The 24,145-nt window shown below is 39.3% G+C and overlaps 2 protein-coding genes across 5 annotated transcripts; both read right to left on the bottom strand.

The window, feature by feature from the left end:
• Nucleotides 1–371: 371 nt before the first annotated feature.
• On the bottom strand, nucleotides 372–15,797 carry LOC147301109 (semaphorin-4E). Of its 2 annotated transcripts, none has more exons than XM_086283266.1 (14): nucleotides 15,654–15,797; nucleotides 8,881–9,368; nucleotides 8,424–8,566; nucleotides 7,250–7,312; nucleotides 6,751–6,849; nucleotides 5,650–5,749; nucleotides 5,293–5,403; nucleotides 5,005–5,156; nucleotides 4,724–4,896; nucleotides 4,364–4,520; nucleotides 4,035–4,257; nucleotides 2,953–3,068; nucleotides 2,517–2,733; nucleotides 372–2,333 (listed from the first exon to the last, which is right to left on the bottom strand). In XM_086283266.1, the coding sequence occupies exons 2-14, from the start codon at nucleotides 8,987–8,989 to the stop codon at nucleotides 1,570–1,572; spliced, it is 2,427 nt and encodes an 808-aa protein (XP_086139392.1). In that variant the 5' UTR covers nucleotides 8,990–9,368; nucleotides 15,654–15,797; the 3' UTR covers nucleotides 372–1,569. The 2 variants fall into 2 exon arrangements, with proteins under 2 accessions (XP_086139392.1, XP_086139393.1); XM_086283267.1 differs by having other exon boundaries at nucleotides 8,881–9,365; nucleotides 15,654–15,764.
• Nucleotides 15,798–16,036: 239 nt separating this feature from the next.
• On the bottom strand, nucleotides 16,037–21,371 carry LOC147301108 (uncharacterized). 3 transcript variants are annotated; one of them, XM_086282974.1, is made up of 5 exons: nucleotides 21,082–21,371; nucleotides 20,553–20,909; nucleotides 20,102–20,149; nucleotides 19,580–19,696; nucleotides 16,037–16,623 (listed from the first exon to the last, which is right to left on the bottom strand). In XM_086282974.1, exons 1-5 carry the CDS (start codon nucleotides 21,122–21,124, stop codon nucleotides 16,463–16,465), a joined length of 726 nt encoding a protein of 241 aa, XP_086139100.1. In that variant the 5' UTR covers nucleotides 21,125–21,371; the 3' UTR covers nucleotides 16,037–16,462. The 3 variants fall into 3 exon arrangements, with proteins under 3 accessions (XP_086139100.1, XP_086139101.1, XP_086139102.1); XM_086282975.1 differs by lacking the exon at nucleotides 20,102–20,149 and having other exon boundaries at nucleotides 16,038–16,623; nucleotides 19,580–19,717; XM_086282976.1 differs by lacking the exon at nucleotides 20,102–20,149 and having other exon boundaries at nucleotides 16,038–16,623; nucleotides 21,082–21,370.
• Nucleotides 21,372–24,145: the final 2,774 nt, after the last annotated feature.

The following is a 24,145-nucleotide window of genomic DNA, read 5'->3' as shown; positions in this document are numbered from 1 at the left end:
TTAACCTAGTGGACTGTGGGAGGGAACCCACACAAGCACCTTTAGGAAATTCTTGCTGTGAAGTAATGGCGCTAACCACTGCACCACTGTGACCAAAGAACAGTATTACAATGCATTTCACAAAGGCAAATAAATATTTGCCATAAGGATCACACAATAACTCAAAGCCAGATGTAAGAGAAGAAGCCTCATTTAAATGTTGGGAGGAAAATTGGGCCTGAGAGAGGTCAGCTAAAAGCCATTTCTGAATGATGTAAACAATTCCGTTTAAGTCTTGTAGCTTTATTGTTATAAAATGTATAACAGTAGTTGGCAGTGTTATAGCTGGGATGATTTTTTTAGTGCTTTTTTAAAAAAAAACCACACACACACAAATTGTACCCTTTTTTAAAAATAAAAAAAATATTCAAATGCACAGGTAACGTTTGAATGATTACTTTGTACTACTGATATTGTACATCCATATACAATTCTGCTGTTTAATAATTCAGCAGAGACCCATTTCAACTCTCATACAGACAGTTGTACAGAACTTGATGAAACATAAAAGTCTCTGCGCAATGGCGCTAATGACCAAAACTGAAAACCACAGAGAAGATTCGGGGGGCTTCACTGCAATTGACTTTTTGTCCAAAACAAACTGTAATAATTACGAACTGAGCATGTGGTGTTAATGATGATGTTTTCCTCCCCTACAAACCATATGAAACCTTTGGAAACATTAATATTGGAAGCAGTGGCTTTGTGCGTTGCCTTCAAATACATTTCCCGACTGTGTGAGACATTACTGACTTACTGATTCATAAGTGCATGACAAGACTCTCAAAGTTCCTTTCATGAGCAAGGCAGCATGTTTCAAAGTTTGACACCGAAACTCTTGGATACGCTGCACCTCTGAGTTGTTTCACTGACAGAAATGTACACCCCCACCCTTGACATTACAATGACATTTTTGTCTGTTTCTTATTAAGTGTACAGTATGCTTGGAATCAGAAATGTAGCTACACACCCAAAAAAAGAAAAGAATTACCCCAGTTCACCCTAAATATAAAAATTCTTTTTTTTTTCTTATTGAAGACAGAGGTCCAACTGTTATATTAGTGGGGGTTATGCTTAAAAATAGAGGTATGTATGTAGAAGATGTTTTTTATGGCCACCAGGAAATAAAATAGTGATACAGACAACTGATCAATCATTAAAAATCATTGAAAATATGATCAAAATGCTACATGTCCAGTGTTTTTTATACTATATTTACAAATAAATAGTCCAAAAAGAAAAGGTGTTGGCTGTACACAATCTATTGCACAAAGCTTATTCACAATTTATCATTATACAAAAAAAAAATACATATAAAAACATTAACCACCAGTTAAATATCTTTTTAGAGGACATGAGCTGCCTGGTAAGAATATGGAAATGATAGTCAGTGTAGGAAACAGGACACCAATCAAAAGAATTTATAATGCGAAAACCTTTATAGGAACCGAATCTCAGTGGGAGTACACCTATAGGAAGATAATTAGTGCACGAGTCCTGCCTCAGACTGAATTCTACACCTCAGCAGAGTCAAATCTCTGACTCATCATTTATGTATCCCAGACCGTCCAGACTTGAAATGTTGGCCATAGGTGGGAAGTGATGCTCCCCATTCCCTTTGAAGTCAACAGCAGGGTGATTATTATTGGCACTGCAAGGTCTCCCGGATTCAGGCCCCAGGAGCTTTACCTCTGAAGTTCTGTTCAGGATCTGCCTGTACTCGGTTGACTGCCTTCTCGTCTCGCTTTCACTGGGCCGCTGTACAAACTTTAAGCACTCCCAGTGCCCACGGCTCCAGATCATAAATATGGCTCCCATCAGAGAGAGGCAAATCAGGGACAGCATGGCCACAGCCACCTGTAGATGAGTTATCCTGCCACTGTCGTTTTGACTCTCAGGAGACGACGGTTTGTCAATGTTATGGCTTGGCACTGGATCTGGTGTCAAATGTATTGTTTTGTGAATAGCTTCTGTGGTACTTGGCACCTCTGTGCCAAAGGTGGGGATGATCCCCGTTGTCGGGTCAGAGTAGAGCTGTAAATGATAAACCGCCACAGTCTGGTTGTATTTTTGTCCGTTTATCTCCTCTACTGAGTCGCAGATATACTGGCCAGCGTCTGTTTCAGAAGCACTCAGGATGAGGAGACCGCCACTGTAGATGTAGTATTTGTTGTTGGAGTGAAGTGTGTGGTTACCGAATCGCCAGTGGGCCACAGCCAAGTTAGAGTGAAGTTGGCACGACAGCTGGATATTGTTCTCTGGAATGAGGACTAATTCGACAGCTGTCACTGGATCTAAAAACACACAAACGCAAGGTTAATTCATGCTCATAAAACTGCTGCCATGTCAGCACACGCTTGATCAAAGGGTGTCAGTGGGTTTCTCTCTATAATATTGTTATTTCTACAATCGAACAACCCTTGTGCTTTCTTGGGTTCTGATTTAACACTAAATAAAAACAACTGAATTTAAAGTACCTAGTGGAGGACACTGTGACACATCTCCCTTCTTGAGACTCTGTATTGTATGTGGGGAGGGGGACAAAGTGTTGACGGAGGAGCACTGCTTGGTGGATAAATCCCAGGCGCAGTACGGATCTCTTGCAAGGATGCAGTCCACACAAGTCTCATAGCGGCTGCAGTTACTGACCGGCATCTGGACTGCACCAGAAGTTGAACCAGCATACACTTGACCCTATAAGTGCACAACCATAAAGACTCATAAATATCAAAAGACTAAAAGTGTTTCACCTTTAGCACAACTGAAGCCTCTTTATTGCCTGTAAGTGCCAAATAGGTGATGACATATTCAAACTAAGATATTAAACAGTATCTCCCAACCAAAACCCCAGCAAACAACCGTAAACTGTGATGATGACAAAACATGTATAATGGACTTGTTATTATATATTACCTCAGTGGATGAGAGGCGCAAGATAGAGATGGGCTCATGGTTTTCATACAGCTGAACCTCCTCGATGATGAACATCTCTCCGTCATAGTTCACAGCCTTCTGAACATAACCGTTTCCTATTACAAAGACAAAAAGCAGAGCCCGTAACTTACACAAGTGTATTTACCCATATCATTTGATGACTCTGCTGCTTAGAACAAATCATAAAAAGCTAATGATTAACCAAGTTATATTTATTGCTTTAAAAGCCTTTACTTTGGTCTCTGCATTTGCAACAGTTTTAGATTTGCTTTGGGCATTTTTTTAGCCAAGATATTACAAAAAAATAGGGACTATAGAAAAGACACACAGGAAATGGTGTGAGGTGGACTCAAACTCAGGCACCTGCAGCCACCTTCAGCAAATGGGTCACCTGCCCAACCAGGTGTTGTGCAGGTGATGCCTTTATAAAGGGGAAAAACTGTGCCATCAGTTTTTTAATGGTAAGCTTATAACTAGAAAACACTTATATGACAATATGACAAATGTCATATTGTTAAAATCTATTGCTAAATTAATGGAAACTAATATGTTCACCTCCTTTAGTTACATTATAACGACAATATAGTTGCGTTAAAGTTGCATAATTCAGTCTTTCTGATAAGTTCTGATCAGATTTAGTGAGAAACATAATCACTGAGGACATTTGTAATTCTGTGTCAGGGAGCCACTTGCAGTGCTCAAACTCTTTCCCAAGTACAATAAACGAATCTCTTTTTAATCAGCATAATTAGGAAAATTAAGTCCTCAAACAAAATTTATGTGGATCACTATGTTTTTTCAGCTGCTAAGCTTCACCCAGAAACAAAAGCCAGTTTCTAAATTTGCTGTTCTGATATCTGATTTTGTTACTTTTCTCCTTCTGTCAAGTTTTAAAGCCATTTAAAAGGTTATGAATTCATTTAAAACTGCAGTATTGAATATTAAACTTTAACTATTTTAAGAATTTTATGTGAGTGACTGTTTAACATTAAAAATAAAACTCAAGTAACACCGGCAGTACTCCAAAGGGGCCTTTCTGAAAAACACAGCTCTTTTTTTACCTGTGCCAATAAACATGACGTTATATTTCTCTCCGTCCAGGCCCTGCACGCTGTCCACTACAATCCGAGTCAGCAGAGCTCCCTTCGTGATCAGCAGCGGGCCTCCTGTCAGTGGCCGAATTGCTTCATCCATTAGAGGACGATCCCTGATGAACTGGAGCGTTTTGTCTGGAAGGTCCAGAGAGCGATTCATCCCCATTTTACGCACCATGTTATTGATGCACTGAAACACAAAAACTGCAATTTAGATTTTTTTTCTTCCACATCTATTTGCGTTTATCTGGTTTTTCAATTGAATTTCTGCATGCAACAAAAGTCTGTAAACGCACCGCTCCTGGTCTGGGGACCGGCACCTCACCGGTGTACATCACCCATTTAATATGAGACGTCTCCACAGCAACAGGGGTTTTAAATTTTCCCTCATTGAAAATATCTCTAATAGCAGATACGCTGTATGCACAAACAGCCGACTTCTGGGATAAGCTCCTGGAAACGCAAAATAACAAGTTTAGGTGAAACACACTGAGACAAGTTCTTATCAGCTGAGTCTCAACAAAATACTAGTTGCAACAGACTTGGTAGTTTTTTTTGTGTGTGTTAACTAAAAGCTCAGGATACTCCTAACATTCCTCAAAGCCAACACCCGCCATGAGCAATAAGAGCCACTGGATTTGTCAGCAAACACTTACGACTGTGGAGTGAAGACAGCATAGAAGACACTCTTCCTCCAGTCCTTGTGTCTGAGAAGGAAGACATCCTGGACAATGGAGGGCAGGCTGGGTTCAGACAGGGAACAATCCAGGCGAGCTTTCAGGAACGACGTCCATTTCCTCTGCAGTGTCCGCTGGCCGCCCATATCCCCCTTTAACACAGATATGGAGCACTCTGTGATGTGTGTGCGTATTGCCTTTAACAACAACCAGACCTGTGTCAGACAGGCCAAGGCTTTTGAACAGACTGTGTTCATTACCTTGCAGACACGGGCCACTCGTGACACTGAAACCTTTCTGTAGAAGTCGTACTCTATGGCATTTTCACTGAAGAACAAGTACACCTTGTCGTCGTCACCATCGGGACTATCAAAGCTCTCATCCACAAAATCCATGTAGACAAAGTTTGGCTCTGAAAACACAAATTGAATTGAATTGAACAAATTGAATTGAACACAGGCAAACGAAAATAGAAGTCAACAGCACCACAAACGCTAAAATGTTCATGGGGTGCTATAAAATTTTAAAAAGAAGGGAGAGGAAGTCACCATTGAGCCAGGAGCTTTTAAACTCGGTACGAAGAGCCAAGTTTGAGCTGCGCAGAACAACAGGCTCAGAGCCCAAGAAGTTGATGGATGTGGCAGAATACAAATCGTTTCCTGTGAGACAGGAAAAAGAGGTGAGTGAAAATTCCTGGAAATCCATTATTCACTTTAAATTGTAACAACATCACATTTATATACAGAAAAATTTGGCATTTCGACAAATCGTACAGAGAATGCTGAATGAGCAGGTAGCTCTAGCAAATATACTCCGAGCGGTATTTTTCTTATTTATTTAGTGTGTGAAGTGAAATCTGCACACAACTATCAAATCTTCATTCTGTGTCTGCCTCAGACACTCACCAACCATGAGGGAGGAGTATCTCTGAAAGGGATCGAAAGGACACTTGCCCTTCCCCTCCTCCGGCTTTCCCTGCAGCGTCAGCTGTCCTTTAGCAAACGTCTGTCAGAAACAAAGAAAGAGATCAAGCAAAGAGAGAGAAGTTGAGAAAGCTGTGTTTTATTGAGATTGAGGACTGGAACTGGAAGCTTACCGTTTGTTCACATGTTTAAGCAGTTAACTAAACTTGCATACATTTGCATAATAACTCGCTAAAGTGTCCAAACGAAACAAAGGGTTTTACATGGGTTTTCAAAACTCATATCCGGAATCACTTTAATTGTTTCTCTTAAAATCTTCTTCCAGAGTCTGGGGATACATAATGAGCATATTGTCTGCCTTTATTTATTTCGTTTGTTATTATCATAGTGCTGCAGGTTCACATAGCAACAGTTTAACACCCCATTGTGATGCAGCCAAGGCTGCTCAGTCCTCTGAAATTTCAGCATCTTGCCAAAATAAACAGTTTTCCAAGACACCAACAACAGGGGAAGGAAATTTAACTGACGATGACAGGAGAGAAATGTCTCAAAGCGTGCCCATTTACAACACTTCAGCATAAAGCTTAACAAAATTCAATCCCAGTTATTACTGCTTGAATTAAAGCAGACCCTGCACTGCCTTCTGCTCTGTTATGTCTAGAATCTTTCAGCGGTGGATGCAAGTTCAGCATATCTACAGGTAGGCTACTGGCTGCTCAACAACCCTACATTTCAAACAGTGAGAGCAGATTTTCTGAATATGGTCATCTAAGACACACCACCCTAGCTGTGTACCATATACCAGCTGTTCACATTGTTTGTTTGTGAGGGGCAGCCAATGAAATAAAAGCTGGTTAAAGGGAGAGGAGCTTGTTTAAGAGTGTAAGATAAGGTCATCCAGAGCTGCACTAGTACAGGCCAAGAATAAAATATGAAGTTGGAAATGAGTATTACAGGTTCCCTTTAAAGTAAGACGAGTGATATCATTTTCATTGCAAACAAATCAACATGGGAAAGGATAAAAACAAAACTGTGCATCCAAACACACGTACATTAAACACGTACTCTTAAAGCCACACTTACCAGATAATCACAGGTCGGGCTAAACGCATTTGTACCACACACATAAATTGTAGAGTCATTCACTCTGTGCAGGGTTCGAATGTAGTTGCGGCATTCCACCTGCAACAAGATCCAGCAGAGAGAATGCCAAGGTCAGAGCTTTGTTAGTTCAGCCGCAAAAACACAAACATACCGCATACATATAGTGACTGCACATGCTGTCCGCAGCTCGCGGTGACCAAAAGGTCAGGGCTGTGCACATGCGTTTTCTTCCTGTGCCTTTATTTGGACTCTCAGCACAAAGATATGAACCAAGTACTTCAAAGAGAATTCCATGTAAAGACATGAAAAGGGGGAAAAAAATCATTCTCATATAAATGATTTACACATGTGCTAAGATAAAATGTGAGGGGGGAGTAAACAACTTTCAATCAGTGGTCATCTTTTACAGCTGCAGCAATGCCCCCGAAGTAAAAGTTGTCTAGTGCAAAGCTTTTGTTTTGAACGACTTTACACAAACCTCTGCATTTTTTCCCTTGTACGTGCAGTCCCTCTGCTTATCCTCAGTCACCCGCCAATACACCTGCACCAACAAAACGAAAGAGTCTTGTCAAAGCATTCAGGAATGGTGTTGCAACCACACAGTAGTAGTCCAGTTACAGCTTTCACAATTTATTGTTTTTCGAGACCTGTCAGCGTGCTCTAAAAGCATGAACCGGTTAGCTGGCAAAGCACTCCTCGCCTCTGACTGTTAGACATGTATCTACAACTATGAACAAACAACAGAGTCCAACAGAACCATTATTATTGAAATATCTCATGCAAATGTGCAGTGGTCATGTAGAATGAAATGATGTGTGAGAAAACACTGTACGTAATGTGACCTAACATTTGCCCATAATTCACAGCATCTGAAAGATGTGCAAATATGAAATGTTTCTTCTCTTTATACGACAAACCTGACACAGTGGATTTTAGGGAAGATATTTAATATGCTGTGAATGATATTTGAGACTTTCAGAAAAAAAAAATAGAGCAGCCCATCTGACACCAACAACCGTGCCACCTTCCAAGTCACTTAAATCTCCTTTCTTCCCCATTCTGATGCTCGGTTTGAACTTGTCTACATGCCTGAATGCACTGAACTGCTGCCATGTGATTGGCTGATCAGATATTGCCGTTGCACTTAAACAGATACACCTAACAGAACTGCCAGTAAGTGCATGCAATAAATCAGTACTGTATACCAGCCTAGCTGTTGATTAACTATTGATTAACAACCTCTATTATTAGCTATTATCAGCTATTGCTATACTGCAAACCAGCGAGAAACAAAATGCTGTTTACTTTTTTTTTTTTCTTTGTAAAGTACTGAAATATTTCACTGTGTTAAGCCAGTGCTATCACAGCATAACCTAAAAGAAAGTTAAGAACCATGAATACAAATCACATCTAAGCATGATAAGTCCATCTTTGGCAGGGCTACTGATTATTTGAGGAAATGGCTTCAGTGCTGTGGTAAAACATCATAAATGTTTAATGAATCTTCCATTTTTAATCCACAGTGATAAAAAAGTTAACTAATTACTATTTCATCAAACAAAATAAGCAACATGGCAGCTCCAGCGTGTGTATTTTATATGTACATTATCTGACAGCTCTGTTCAGAGTGTACAGACTCCTCATGTTCTTACCGTAGCATTTTTAACTGAGATGTCGCTCATATTCAAAGCATAGATGGCCTCTCTTGCCCCCAGCAGCATCACACCCAGGTCTTCTCTCATCAGCATCGTGGAGTAATTGTAGATCCCCTCTTCCCTGAACAACTTCAGTTCATCTGCACGGAGAAATCTGCATCATACACTGTTTTTTGCTTTATTTACCTCCCACATGTTAGCTACTGTGACTCCATGCAGTAGGAAAAATGCCCCCACAGCAAAAAGCAAAATGCTAATTTACTGAAAACTAATAAACTTGTCCCAGCCAGCAAAAAAAGAGATGTTAAAGTTGCACTACTGGGTCATAAATCACAGTAAAAATATTCAAAACTGCTCTAGCTTCTACTTCTGATTCAGCCCACAAGAAGAAAGAATATGCTAAGAATAATTCTACGACATATTACTGGAGAAGGTGAGAGAATCTCTGACTCACTCTGGTAGGGCACGGTCTTTCGTGGCACACAATAGTCAGTATTGACGGCACTAAAACAAACATGGAGCATCAATCCACAGATGATGCTCAGAGCTAAAAGAAGAGACATGGCTCAGAGTCCGGGTTTGTCTAAGTGTGGAAGAGCTGCAAGATCCAGCTCCGCCACCAAAGCACGAAATCAGAGAAAGATCATGGTCCACAGTGTCAGTCCAGATGTTGTTAAACTGTGGTGATGTCACGGTCCTGGACATGTGCCACTCTGGCATAAGTCATCATATTTGCTTACAGAGACCCTCTAAAGGTGAATCGTTCAGATGTTTAACCGGGAACGTCGAGCGCAGCTACTTGCTGGAAATCTATGTCGGTGTTAGCCTCCAGCGCAGTGCTAACGAGCTGCTGGTGTCCTCTCTGGAAGGAGGAGCAGAAGCCATACTGCTCAGCTAGTGGTGAGGGATGCTGGAGGAGATCATTTTCACGGCAGCCCACTTCTGGAAGAGATATGAAAACATCTATGAAATAATCAAAGAGACCCATGAAATAGAAAACCTGACTTTAATACCAAACCGGGAAATATTACATACCGGTACATTAAAAGATGGCTACATTCCCTTGAAAATTTTCAATGCAAGCTGGTTTTCCTCCAACACTTTATTTCTTTTCATTTTATCTCTGTTATGCTTGATGATTTTTATGCAGGGCAATATAAATTTAAAATACCCCTACTATTATGCCCTTGCTACCTATTCTTCTCATTTATATGGACTTATGGCCTCTACAAGAGTCACTCTGCATGGCTCACAATTCAAAATAATCCTTTTTATTTTACATTATACTGGGTCCTCATGTAGCCCCCCAGTTCATCTACTGCCTGAAACAAGCACTTTAGCTCCCTTTGTATATCTAAGTTTATCTAAGTGACAGCAAGCAAGACTGGGAAAAAGAGGACCACTTAAGATGAACACTTTGTTCGTTTCCTGGAGAACTTCCGTCTTTCTTTCCTTCTTTTTTTTTTATTAATTTGGGTTGCTCAAAAGAGCCAGATTAAAAATAAGCAACACCTTTCAAGTTAAAGATAGTAGTGAAAATACTAAGGTGGGGAAAAGTGTCATAAATGAACATGTTCTGTTTGCTGACCGTTAAATCCTGAAGACCCAGACAGTATGCTAAACAGAGACAAATATAACCATGTTTTTCTACCAGAGATGTCTGGCACCACTTACAGCTAAAGCTATGACAACTCATAACAGTAAACTTCACAAAGGAAGCTGATGTTAAGTGAAATTCTGCAGAGTGCCATATACTGCCCACCCACCCACCCCCACTCTCTCTCTTCCTCCTGCACTCTCTGTATCTTCCTGTCCTCCTCCCTGATAAGAACCTGCTTCCTCTGGACTCAGCAGGGTTCAAGCAGCAGCGGGGATCAGTTCAGGTTTGGGCATGCATGCAGATCACGGTAATTCACAGCTCACGAACTCCATCCCTACCCTGGGATTCATGTGGAATCGAGACTTACCACTTCTTTGGCGAGATTCACTCTCTGTGTTTTGACAAACTGAGCGATGCAGCCTCATTCAAAATTCATCAAGGCACTTTAACTCAGAATAACACACAGAGCATATTCGAGACCAGATTTGCAAGGTAAAAAAAAGAAGAAGAAGAAATAAATAAAATGGGGTGTGCAGTACACAGCTGCTTTGCATGTGCTATTCAGATTTAAGTAAAAGTAAAAAGTAAAGATGCATCTTTTGAAACACCGTACAGTCCTCGCCTGTTGACAGAAATGAAAATATGACAGTATCTATATTTCCTTGAGAGACAGCTAAGCGTTAACTCCCCTGGGTCTTTGAGCAGTCTGGGTTGTGCATTTTGCAGCTAACCTGCTGTGCTCCCACCCTGTTGTTAGTTGACACAGTGGGACGAGCTGCTGCATGTACAGGACTGCCCCTGTGTTGTCAAAGAGGTGACATGTTGCATGCTTTTTACCACAGCCTGTTGGGGGCTGAGGGTACTGTGGGTTAAGCGCCACAGCTGAACGGAATAACTGAAGGTTGTTTTTCAGAGGTTTTGGCAGATAGGTCACGATGGCGCAGACAGGTAGGCATGGCCACAATAACAATACAACACGCAACAGTCGTCCTTTCCTCTGGCTCTCCCACACTTAACATAGCGTAAGGGGTGACAGTGCACTGCTGAGGGATTTACAACACATATGATGCAGATTTCCATTCGCAATGGGGCCCTTAGGTTATGTTTAGTCTGGAAGTCGCTTAATGAATTGACAAAAAATTATATAAATCCTAAAAGTCTGAGAATTTGAAAGTAAAAAGGCCCCACTGCTTTATCAGTGGATTGTACGTTATTAATCTAAACGCATTAATTAGTTATTTATCGCATTAATTTGCCTCCTAAGGCAGGAGAACAAGCTGAAATTGCATCTTCATTAGCTAGTCACTAAGATAATGTTGTCTGTATCCATTTAGTGATCCCCGAGAAGCACACGCAGTTTATTTATTAAACGTGTACCTCCACAAAAAAACAAAAAAGCCCTATACCTTGCTACAGATAAAATCAGTGTTTGACTGCAGGCTAACAAAACAAAGAGTGTAGAAAAATGAAAATTTGTTGTCATTCTTTGTTTATTTATAACTAGAAACAACACCTCTTACATTAGAGGTAGATAGCCCGTTAGAAGTGCAGCTTTTAATATTTTGATATAAAAATGTGTTTTGTTCATGTCTTTGGTCATTGCTTCTCTTGCATGTGAGCGCACGCTGATGCATGTTCAGACTTTGACATTAGTAAATGTGCTGAAAGCTTCTCTGATCTTACCAAAAAGAAAAATCAGATTTTGTTCACTGCGTACGAGCAGGGTTTGTGACACCGCGAGTAGCTTGGAAAAAACAATCGCAGTCAAACGGGAGATACGAGTTGTATTGAAATCAAATAAATAAGGGAAGAAGGAAGTAAAGATTTCATTTATTTTAAGAGGTGCCGCACCTTTCAGGATTTATTTTTCCTTGGAAACGAACATTAATTTTACATTTCAGATTCGTGTCAAGGATTTCTTTAGAATGCTTTTTTATTTTTAATCAGGAAAGACACACCAATGGACTGTTTGACCTTTTTTGTCATGCACACGGTTGCATAACACCTCTGCTTACTAGCAATACAGCCCCTAAGACTTTATGGCTTATTACACAGTGGCCTTTTATCAGTAGCACACCTTTATTAGTTCTGGTAAGTAAAACTGGACCTAAGATGTTTTAACACTACATTTTAAATGGTGAGCCATTTATTAACATTAAAGGATTTGACCTTTTGTACAGTGAACCCCAGCTTTTTTGATTTCCTCTTGTTTATTTGACACCTTAGTGACAAAAACAAAATTAAACCGCCATCAGCGTGGGTGTGCTCTTCACTGAGGCAAAAGCTATGTCATGGAAGACTAGTGTACTATTATTTTTCATAAGGGCACGATGAAAATTCCAGTACGGCCAGCAAAACCTGCTCACGGACCCGTCACTGAGCACGCAACTTCATTATGCAGCTCTGAAAAACTTGATATTCCCTTTGTGTCAGACTATAGAGCAAATCTATGGTATTCACTCACTGACTAATACTGCTCACACAGACAGTATACAGAACCTGCATGCAATGAACAACACTTTCTAATCTCTATACTTCTTTTGCTTCTGTTTAAAATCACTGACATTTAAAGTCTGATCTGAGGTCAAACAGTACTCACAGAATTAACAAGATTGTGACTAAAACTGTTCCCTTGCATCTCCATACATCTAGATGTAAATGTCAGCATGTACCTTCCTACCAAGCAACATTCTAAAAGGGTTAGCACAGGGACTCCAAGTGGGTTTTTACTCATCAATCGGTACAACACGAACAACTGTGGGTTCAAAAGCTGCACATGAACGAGTTCAATGCGCCGAAGAAGCCTGGCAGCAGTATCTCAAGACACTGGAACCACTTGAAGCATGGGGATATTTATAGCCTCTTTAGGAGCCTCCACGCCATCTCCAAAAACCTCTACAATGGATTCTCAACACAACTGCGTGCTGATAACAAAGTAAAAACCTCATGCAGCAGCAGCGTCTGAGACGTGCTCAGACTTGCATGCTGTTGTCATCCCTGTGAGTCATAATACATCCAAAAAGCAGTCAGTCAAACAGCTGGAGTGAGCCATGACTGCTTTGGTGTACGCTTTAAATGACGGCACTACGCTGAGCTCTATGGGTGAGGTCCCCTTCGGCAGTAACTGATTTACCTCTGGCCTGACAAACTGTTATTCAGGTTTGATTCTGTTTGAGTCACTGTGGCCGACTGGTTGGTCGTCTACTGCCTCTTTCTACGTCTTGTTGCCATTTGGGCGTAAGCTGAGCTGTCCACTGGCAGGCCAGCTGGTGAGCTGGCTGTGATACAGTATTTCAACAGCACACCGGCCTAAACAGGAAAGTGCCAGTGGGAGGGTTTTCACCCCTGACACCCTGTGTGTCACAGACTGTTGTTATTCACTGGAAAACACACCCCAGTTCAGCACCGGGTTATATTTTTGCAAGCTCACATTTGCTTAAAAAAGAAAAAGCCCCCCTTCTTTTATCACAATGACAGTAGCTTCCCACCTTTTGTTTTGATATGCAGGAGGATTGTAATTAGCTGAGAGCAATACTTCAAAAACATGCAGCGTGTACAGTTTTTAAGCTACGGCCCAAATCAGTGGAACTGCGCCAGAGCACAACTGACAATATCATTAACTGGAATGAAAGTGACAACTGAGCAACACAATAACAAAAGCAAAAGCCTGTTTAATAAGATACTGACTTTTGTTTTGACATATCAATTGTTATTGAGTCAAAATGCACGCATGAACGCATGCACGCACGGAGAAAAACACACACACACCCAGGCAAGTCTGTGCAGGTCGTAAAGTGTGGGGCGCTCCTCTCTTTAGATTTAAAAATCTTACATTGTTTTTTAGAAAAAGGGTGTGTGTTTTTTAAACCAGTGCTATCAGCTCAGTGTTTTCACTTTGGCCAAACAGCCACCAAAAACCAGAAGATAATTTAGATTATAATACCATAAAACATTACAGAGGACAAAAAGGAGCAAAATACAAAGAATTCATGTCTCACTTTATTTTAATTATCACTGAATTAGTTCTTTCAGCTTTCTTAGAAACACTAAGGTGTATTCTTACTGGGATGGCAAGAGAATCTTGATGTTTTTGTAAACCTTCACTTACTGCCATTACGATGTTATTATTCATTTCATTTTAAATCCAAGAACTGTCGTGTTGATAAACTGCTATGTGCAATATGCCTTCTGCTTTCTGAGCTTAGACCTTAAAAACCTGGTGCCAGCCAGTTACGATGTGACAACCATAAAGATGTTTTTCCTGTTGTGGTTTCCAAGACTTATCTAATCTCTGAAAGCCACTTTGCTGACTGTCTGAGTCGAAAGCAGTGGTTTTCAAACTGGGGGCACAGACTTAAAAGAAGACGGGTGGGGGTAATCTGATGATCAATATGCAAAGAAAGAGCATGTTGGGAAAACAAGGGTTTGCTGACGCTGTCCTGCTGACCTTCACTAAAAAATTAACTAGCTTTCTTTTTTGTCCTTGTTATTGTTAATGATTGATAACAAATCTGAGTCACCTACTGATTGGGGGTGGGGTGGGGGGGGTCATGCTTGGATAGGCTTGAGAACCGCAGTTTATGAGAATCTGATTGCGAACTATAAGAAGTTATCTGTCAAATAAACTCCAAAGTTCTTTTGGAGATGAATCATATACATGCAATCACAGTGAAACAGACACAATCTGCATCATCTCCAGCTTAGAGCAATGTAAGTGCTATTATCAGCCATGAACCCACTTAATGTAGCTGCAGTATGACAGCTACAATCGGGCAAACCCCAGAGCAAGTGAACTGAAAGCCTTTCACTTCGTCTATCGTCTGCTCACTGAGCCACACACACTCACACTGATACAATTCTCCCCATCACTAAACCTCCACCACAAATGCCCTCGAATATCCGCTTCACCCCCATTTAACATCAAGTTCGGTTCAGTGATAATGTGCATACAATGAAAATTTGCTGCTTTTTAATAAATTATTTGAGAATGTGTGAATTATTGATGCAGCAGTATTGATTTTTCTTTTTTTTTTTGTAGCTGTGTGTGCGCAGAGAAACGTTTCCAAAAGATTAAACATGCTGATGCTTCCTTCTGCGCACTATATTTAAGAACTGATTCATGTCTCTGAAGTCTGTGAATTATATGCTTGGTTTCCAGCGGAGGAAAAAATAAATAAAAATCTGTGTGCTTAAGCTTTATAAAACAGCTTGGCTCGCGATTCAAAGCGTTTTCTCCTCCGGATCCAACCACACACTCGCTCCCGTAGCGCTGCTATATCTAATCCTGAGGGCTGCAGGGAACGCGCGACCCCTCCAAGTTTGATGAGCGCGTCTCTCTCAGTGTAACACTATCCGTGCATCTACTGGTGCAAGAGTTTGTAAGTATATCCTACTACTGCTTACTCTAACGCCCCGCTGCTATTATTAGATTAGGATATCCTATAATCTTAAGGTAAGTCAGAGAATTTGCAGTGCGCTGTCTCTGCAACCTCTCCACCTAGGTTGGCAATCCAATTCCCACAACAAGCCCGAGCGCAGTGGAAAAATAACACGCCCAATGGGAAAAACCTGCACCAATAACAAAAAAGGAAAGAAAAAAACGAGTCAGCGGGCTAACTCGCACTTACCAGTAGTTAGTTTTAATATTAAACCGCTCAGAGTGCCGATGTCTTTCCCGTCTTGAATCCAGCTCCGCTCTTTCTTTCCCTGCTCCACCTGTAACGTCCACTCCACGTCTAATTCCTGCAGGGAGTGATTATCCGACAGGCAGCTCTCAGCGGTAGGCAGCGCCTGATCACGTCACGTGTTTGATCGCACCTTTACTTATATAGGAGCCGCTGGGCTTCGCGACCGAGCAGATAGCAACGACATAGTCCTGTTAATGTTCCCAAGTGCGGACTTTTGGTTTGTTTGGAAATGTTAAGTCGACTTAATAAGTATTTTATCAGAGGACGTATTAAAGTGTTAGCCTAAGCACGACAGAAAGCCACGTTTATTTTGAAAATAAAAAGAAGGACACAGTCCATATATAAGAAATTAACGTTTTAGTCTCCTTTAAAAAAAATAATACAAAAATATACATATGTGTGTATAAATCTTCTCCATACTCCATTCAAAAGCTATTGGAAACATTTCCAAATATTCAGTATTCATCATATTCAATATTAAGTAATACAATACAAAAATTAAGGGAACAAAACCATGAATTTACACATTCAAACCGCATTCATCATCTGCCATCTAGTGGCTCATAAAAGCTACTTCACCTGCGCATTTTAAAAAACGTACAGTTTGAATGAAAAAACCCTAAACCAGTAATCCAGATGAACAAAATGTAGATCCGACAATAATGAAAGGGGAAAGTTTCTTTCAGTGTCCCGGTGAAATTAGCTGTGAGGACCTTTGCTGGCATTAGTTTGTGAGATCCGTGACTTGTTCAGTGTCTATATCTCCGTTTGCCTTCGTCGTATCTGCTGGCAGGACTCGGGGTCCGCGGGTCTTGAAAGGAAGAAGCTGCCTTCAGGCTGACCGCCGCTGCGCTCATGGACGGCCGAGGTGAAGGCTGTTTGTTGGGGGTGTTTGCATAGATGGGCTCTTCTGGTGGACGAAAGGCAAATACAGAATCAATGGCATATCATTTAATTAATGTATATCTGCATTTGAGCTGTAGGACAATCTGTAGAACAAAAGCTCAGAGGGATTTTTTATTTTTTTTTGCTTATCATTTGGCTGATTAGACTTTAACGTAGTAATCAAACATCACTGAGACCAAAATGCAGGAAAAAAAATACAGTTTTACCCTAAAAATGTCCTTATTTAGTTTTATTAGTTGAATTAGCTAATTTTGGTTATTGTGCAGTTGACTAATTGTTACACACTGCAAAAGAAGCTATTTAGATCCCCAACCACAATGAAAACAGTGATGAAATACAGTGTAAACACATAACACTATTTATTTACGTCTTTATTTCCTTTTTTCCAGATTTGTATATTTGTAGATTTATATATATATATATATATATATATATATTTTTTTTTTTTTTTTTTTTTCTAAATACTTTTCATATGTATGCAGTGCTGCAGAAACTGTGCACCCCACCCCTCCTTTCTTCTCAAATATGTTTGCACTGAGTAGGAGATGCTCTGTATGTCATTGTACATCTGTATAGTGACAATAAAGGAATTCTGTTCTAGTCTATTCAGTGATGAAATACAGTGATCTACAATAAAGACTGATTTCTGTGCAAGTAACTAAATAACATGACCTTATTTTTCATATGTAGTATGTCAGCATCAATTATCTGATCATTTGATTTTTAGAGAAAGACTGCAAGTCACGTCAGATGTTGTCCGTCCAAATCTTTATATATTTGAATATACATAGTATTAAGAGTCAATATACATCTTGTTACTACAAATGCTTTACATATTTTATTATCAACTTAATACTAAAGTGGTTTTGCAATTTAAAAATTGATCAGGAGATGTAAACTTGAAAGTTTCCTAACAAAAGAAAAAAAATAGTTTAAGATGGGAATTATTCAAATGTCAAATATTTATTTTTAATTGTAATTCATTTCTATTTTAACAGAATATCCTTTCTGCCCCGAAAACTGTACATTTGGAACCACGTGTAAGTTTTTCTCACGCTTTTCAAAAAAAAATGCTGTCACTGTAAATTTAATCTTGACATTTTTTACTGAAAGGCAAAACATTTTGCAGTGCAAACATTCATTTGTACTGCAAAAACACAAGTGTTGACTCAGTGAAATCACTTGACTATGATTCAAAAGTAAAAAGATTCATCAAATTAATACATCAAAGCCTTTCAAGTTAAAGTTCACTTACAGTCAAGATAGTTAAATGTCAAAGAAACAGAGTCAGTACCAAAGTCCCCTGGAATTTCTGTATTTAATTTCTCACTGCGACACAGATGTGCTAGTCATAACTATAAAATAACTAAGATTATACATTTTTAGGTTTTGTTTTATTTATTTTTATATTTATTTTTACTTTTGTGTTTTCAGTTCAGTTTAGTTTCAAAAGTCAGTTTGGTTGTTAGTTTTTGTTGTTTTAAAATTTCAACTTTCATCTCATTTTTATTCATTTCAACATTAATATTAGCTCTTATTGTTATGTTGCAGGTGCTGTTTGACATATTAAAAGATTGAAGTTCAGAATGGTACAGCGATACCCGAGAGGTGCCCGAGTCTCAATAGGCATAAGCACTCGCGTCCCCTTGTGCTGGTTATATTGACAAATGTGGCCAAACTTACAAAATACTTAACTAAAATTAATTTCCTTTATATTTTTATTGTATATGATATCGTTTCAATACCTTTTTCTAAAGCAGAGGTTTGCTTTTTATTGCCGGTAACTCTCTTTTTTCCCTCATTCTCCTCAGTAGTATACTTTAATACATTTTCTCAGTAACACAATACTCCAAACAACAATTTGTGTCAATCAGAAACCACCTTGCCTGGGTCATACGTGTGATTTTACAGCTGTTTGGCAGTACTTTCAAAGCTTCACTCTACATCTGTTTTTTCTCCTTCCTCTGTGGCCATCAATGGTGGCCAAACAACCACATGTACTTGCACAAGCTGCTGGTTGCCTACATAAAGAACTGCTTTGTCCTCTGTGGTTTAAAGTTAGTTTAAAAAATGTGTCAATGACTTAAATCTGTGAGCTAAATACAATCTTATGATGACGAGTGGGACTGAAGTCAGAAGTTTTAAACTTAATTTTTTGTCAGTTAATGGACAGAAAAAATGAGTTTTGGAAAAAACATAGTTTTCCAATCATAATAATACCAGTTTTATAGTCAAACCACTTGTAAGGGCTTCAATAATCATGAAACAGCTCAGTTTATTTTGCCTGTCAAATATGGACACTACAGAAATCTATCTGTAAGTAGTAAAAGTGCTGGTTGATGCAGATGTGGATGGGCTTTTTCAGCTTTGCCTGTGTTTTATTTCTGCAGATATCTGATATTAATAACAGTGCTGATCACTTGTCTACAACCAGATCTCAAAGTGTTTACCTTGAGCTCTGCTTCACAAAATAAACTGCGGTCCTTGTCTCTGATGTCTGCTAGAAATTAAAATCTTTTTCTTAAGTGAAACCGCACAGGAGGAGAAGACATCTATTAGTGACAGCAGAGTTTGTCTCACGGTGTGCTGTCAAACCACACTAACCACTTTCTTGCTTAGTTTGTGTCCATCAGCCACTACTTGGGAAGGTTTCTGCAATCATAAAAACGTCTTCTCTCATATAAAAAAATGAGAGGTTTTCTTCTTTTAAATGCAAATATTTGCAAGGAAATGAATCAGCCTGTACTGTATGCAGTGTAGATTTGAAGTGACTGTAGATCTTGTGAAGTTATCTTGTGTGATAATTTGCTTTTTTGTTGCTTGACCTCTTTTTCTTATAGAGCAACTTTTATCTCAGGCTAGCAGCTTCTGTTGCATACAGCTGAAGCACAGCTTATCTGCAATCTGTATAGACTGTCGATGATTATCTAAACCTTCACAATGAAAAGAAATAGCACTACCTCTATTCTCTTGTCTTCTTGAGAGCAGGACACATGTGACCGTCAGGATGAACAGGATGAAAGAGGATGCTCCCAACACCACCCATATCCACCAGTTGTCACTCAGGGCAGGAGGGTCTGCGGGAGGAAAAGTTTGCCCTGAAATGTGAACGCATTTAACTTACAAGTAACTCTCAACTTACACCATGGATACAATAAAATGAATTGCTGCGTTATGTGATCACTTTAAAAGATATGTAGTCGTTAAGTCAGCCCTTTTTATGTAAAGGTCCACGCACTTCCTGTGAGCAGTACGCATCTGACAGGACGAATGTGAGCACTTTGAAACAGTTTTGACTCATCAGCTAGAGCACTTACACATTTGTCCACTGTGTAAGTGGACAAATGACACCCACGCAGAGTGACACTGAATGGAAAATCTACGCAGCTCAGTATCTCCTGGGTCCTGAAAATGTCCTATGCCTTTTGAGAACTGCATACACGCGCTCTCTCTCACATGCACACGCACATACATGCACACACCTTTAATATTCGTCACATTTGACGGGTACGTTGTAACTTCACTGTCCGCTGTCGTGGAGGAAACAAAATTATATGAGAAACATTCATTGCAAGCCAGGACATTTAAATTAGTTATGCATTCATTCACGACAAAAAAGCAGGTGTTAAGGTGTTTGTAAGCGGCATATAAACATGTAATGGTTTATAACACATTAATGTTAAAGGTGGGTTGAAGTGGATGCTGTTGTATTTATTAACATAAAAATGATGTATCCATACTAACAGAGGAAGTTGTTGACAAATATAGATTACCTGATAAAAAGTAAAGTGCTTTTTATCTGTGTACTACTGTACTGCTACATTTTAGTGTATTATACAGCATTTATTAAATGTTTGTATACTGCTCAAAAAAGTTATGCAAGAGACTTAAAGTAAAAAATTAACAGTTTTAAAAGCTAGAAGTGATACTTACAAACATTTACTTCTGTTCCATTGCTGCGAATTTCTGTTAAACTGGGAATCTCTGTTGTGACTTTGCAAAAGTACCATCCACTGTGGTTTGTATTAACATTTGACAAAATGCATTTTGAATCTTCATTTTCAGTCTTGTTTGCAGGTTTGTTAATGATTTTGTGACATATTGACTCGTTGGAAGAAGATTCAGATTTCTCAGATTTGTTGGAATACCAGAAGATTCGATATCGATCATATTTCTCAGTGTCCAAAAAGCAGTACAAAGCCAGGTCTGATCCAGATGGAACTCTCACTGTTCTTGTTTCATTCAGAAATACAGCAGTTTGACCTGATATCACCATGGCTGTTGCTGCCACTGTAAATAGAAAAAAGAAGATATTTTACTTTTTGAATTACAAAATAGTTCATGTAGACAAAAACTACAGACAGGAAGACGAGTTTCATTCTTCAGGAAATGTGCACATGTTGCATTTAGCATGACACTGTGTCTTTTTTTAATCTGTTAAATATAAAATTGGGAGTCTTACCTGTAAGTAGCATCAGAATCAACTGCTTCAGCGACATTTCCATCTTATCTTGTGAGCAGTGGTCTTCTAATCGTCAGTGTCATCCTGTCTTAGCAGCCTGCCTTTCTGCACATCTGACAAAGCCAGACGTAGAACTGGTGTGTGGGCGGTTGGGTTGGTGGGAGGGAGGAGTAGGGTTTCTTTCTTTTTTTCTAATACTGCTCAGTGTCAGTCAGTTACTTTTACTATTGGAGATTTAGGCAGACACGGCAAATGAAGATGGAAACTGACGTAGGCTTTCTAAAGAAAGACAGAATTATTGACCAGACACACCAACTCATTTTTTATACCTAACAGTTTTAGTCACTAGAAATCAAACCTGACTACTACTCTTAGGCCTTTCTATAAAAAAATATGTATATATATACCCTGCATTGCTCTGCACCTTGTGAATTCCTCAGTGATATAAATGTACATTTGCTGACTTTCTTGCTGTCACCAAATATAAAAAACATGAGGATGATGTGAAGGGGTTGTGAAACCCCTGTGGGTTTTAAGTGCAAGGGTGCTAAAACTCTACTCGCCTCGTCTCCACACCGTCTTACTAGAAAAGTAACATCTGGCTTCCTGTGACAAGACACAACTAAGCAAAATGTCTTGATGAACTTTCTGATCCAGTCTCCAACCACAATCTTGACAAAAAGAAAGAGATTCAACTCATATATATTACATATATAAATTTTCTTGCATTGTTGTTTTATAAAGTGAACACAACAAAAGGCTTAAAGAACACAACAGTGTGGGTGGCATTTTGCATTCAGGTGTTTAAAGTGTAAAGCCGCGCTGCATTGATTTGCTCTGAAAACTAATCTTTAATTCACTAACATTATAGCAGGTGTCAGTGTATTATTTGTTCCTGACAGTGAAAGAAAGAAAAAAGGCCACAAGACGAGACATCTGAAGGTTGCAGGGGGTGTATAGCTTCTGAAACCTCAACCCTATGATCTTTTTTTTGTCTCTGAAAGTAGGTCCTGTTTGTAATGCAAGAAAAGAAAGAATCTTAAAATCATTTATTTAGTAGGACTCTGTGAACACAATACACTTCATCTTTTATGCTGTTATATATGAAATGATAATAAAATTCGGACCATTTTCTAATTACTGGTGTGGTTTTTCATAAGAAACGCATGTCGATGCATAAAAGCAAAAGAAAAAGACAAAAATTACTGTAAAAAATGTTGCGCTTTGAAACAGCTGCGGGGTTGTTGTTTTATTAATCAAACATAATGCAAAATTTACTTAGTATACTGATCAGAATCAAGAAATGTTACCAACATTTAGGTTTTAGGGGAGCGATACTTAAAAGGGTTTTTTTTTCTTTCTATTCAGAGAACCAGTGCAGCTAAGTCAGAGTGGGTCTTTTGTTTGCTGCTGAGCAGACAGGAAGCTGCATCTCTTAAGTTAGGAGTCTCTGTTGGTTATTTTAATTCCTTTGTTTTGAGTTACACTTATTGGCCAATGGTCGTTTCATTGTTGTTTTCCTTCATCAAAAGTATGCAAGTTTGCGGTCACTGTGATGTGACCCATTCTGAGGACATAGAAATAGAAAAGAAAGTTGTCCAAACGTGTCCAAACTAAAATTGTGAGTACAAAGGTCACGTATGCTTTTATACTTTGTTTAAAAATCACGTTGTCATCACTTTTAACAGTTTTAAAGGTTATGAATGGTCTCCGTGACACAATACACATGCACAACACATAGTTATTTTCTTTATTTTTCTCATAAGGCAAGAGGCTGTTAAGATTCATTATTGAGGAAGGGTACAAGAGGTGATCGAAGAATAACCACACCGATCCGGCCGGGTGAAGTCAAACGATGATTTTAATGAACACACGTGTGGGAAGACAACTCTGTACGCAGACAGGAAGTAGTCTTCGACTTAATCAAAGCATGAACAGATATTTTATAGCATCAGGGTTTGTTTACTGACGCCCCTTCATGCGTCACCGGTACATTTTATACATAGATCAGATCAACATCATCATGACTTTTCACCTAGAAAATCATCTTCTATTTTCATGGCTTGGTACTTTCCGTTCTTATCTTAAAATGAATTGTTCCTCTTTCTTGCCGAGACAACAAGAAACGGTTCCTCTTTTACCAAGACAATTTTGCAGTTACAGCCAAACATAACTAACCTCTTCCTCTAAATAAATCTAATTTAAAGTGTGTGTGTGTGTGTGTGTTGACCTCACATGCTCTTTGTGTCACCTCTTCACCTACTGTCTGTGTCTCGTCCTCAAATGCTCTTTCTCAATTCACCTGTTGCACTTCTGACCTTTTACCAGACCAGAAGCTCACTGAGACTATGTGTATGTCTTCTACTAAATAAATGTTTTAACCAAGAACCTCTACTAAAACCTTAATATAAAATGACCTGATATAAGTGTTTTGTAAGCATGTATTGCGATTCCTTCTATGGCTCCAAGTCACTTGCACAATAGATTGTCCGAACATCGCGCCGAACAAAGCTTCCGACCCCCAATTAATTGACCGAGCTCCAACTCTTTAATAAGCACAGATATGCATTGTGTATAAAATAGTCATAACTGCTTAAGGCCTTCTTAAAGCTATCTGTTACATTGTTAAAGCCTCGTCTTAGCCTGCGGCTCAAAATAACTTCCTGCTTTCACTTCTGCATACAACTTCCTGTCAGCCTGCAACTCAGTCTTTCTGAAAGAGACACTGTTTAAACCTTGGAATGCAATATCCATGCTGCAGATTATATTATTAATGCAATGACAATTATTTAACAATAGCAGTAAAATAATTTCCCTCCTCGACAAGGCCAAGAGAGAGGAAGAGTTGTGGTAGGCCCTGGTCAAATAGACATACTCAAATACGTGCTCACATTTACACTTCTGGGCAATTTATAATCACTAGCTGACCTAACATGCATGTGTTTGAGAGGACGGTGGGGGAGCGAGAAAGTCAAAGCACCTGTAAGAACAAATGCAGACACAAAGAGAAAATGCAAACTTACATGAGCCGACAGTTAAATTCAAAGTCGGTGCTTTCTTACTG

The sequence above is a fragment of the Aulonocara sp. 'chitande type north' Nkhata Bay genome, linkage group LG23 (assembly GCF_057382095.1).
Source record: "Aulonocara sp. 'chitande type north' Nkhata Bay isolate Kocher_YH1m ecotype deep benthic linkage group LG23, A_spYH_male_GT1.1, whole genome shotgun sequence".
Classification (NCBI taxonomy): Eukaryota; Metazoa; Chordata; class Actinopteri; order Cichliformes; family Cichlidae; genus Aulonocara; species Aulonocara sp. 'chitande type north' Nkhata Bay.
This window is presented reverse-complemented; position numbering and strand designations above follow the sequence as displayed.

Bases quoted from the DNA above. Each gene is read 5' to 3' on its own strand.
- LOC147301109 (XM_086283266.1), bottom strand. From the start codon at position 8,989: ATGTCTCTTCTTTTAGCTCTGAGCATCATCTGTGGATTGATGCTCCAT. The intron at 8,567-8,880 runs GTGAGTCAGAGA...TTCTCCGTGCAG, and splicing joins AAAGACCGTGCCCTACCAGA to ATGAACTGAAGTTGTTCAGG. The intron at 7,313-8,423 runs GTAAGAACATGA...TTGTTGGTGCAG, and splicing joins TCTCAGTTAAAAATGCTACG to GTGTATTGGCGGGTGACTGA.
- LOC147301108 (XM_086282974.1), bottom strand. From the start codon at position 21,124: ATGGAAATGTCGCTGAAGCAGTTGATTCTGATGCTACTTACAG. The intron at 20,910-21,081 runs GTAAGACTCCCA...TTCTATTTACAG, and splicing joins GATTCTGATGCTACTTACAG to TGGCAGCAACAGCCATGGTG. The intron at 20,150-20,552 runs GTAAGTATCACT...CCTCCACGACAG, and splicing joins TGGAACAGAAGTAAATGTTT to CGGACAGTGAAGTTACAACG.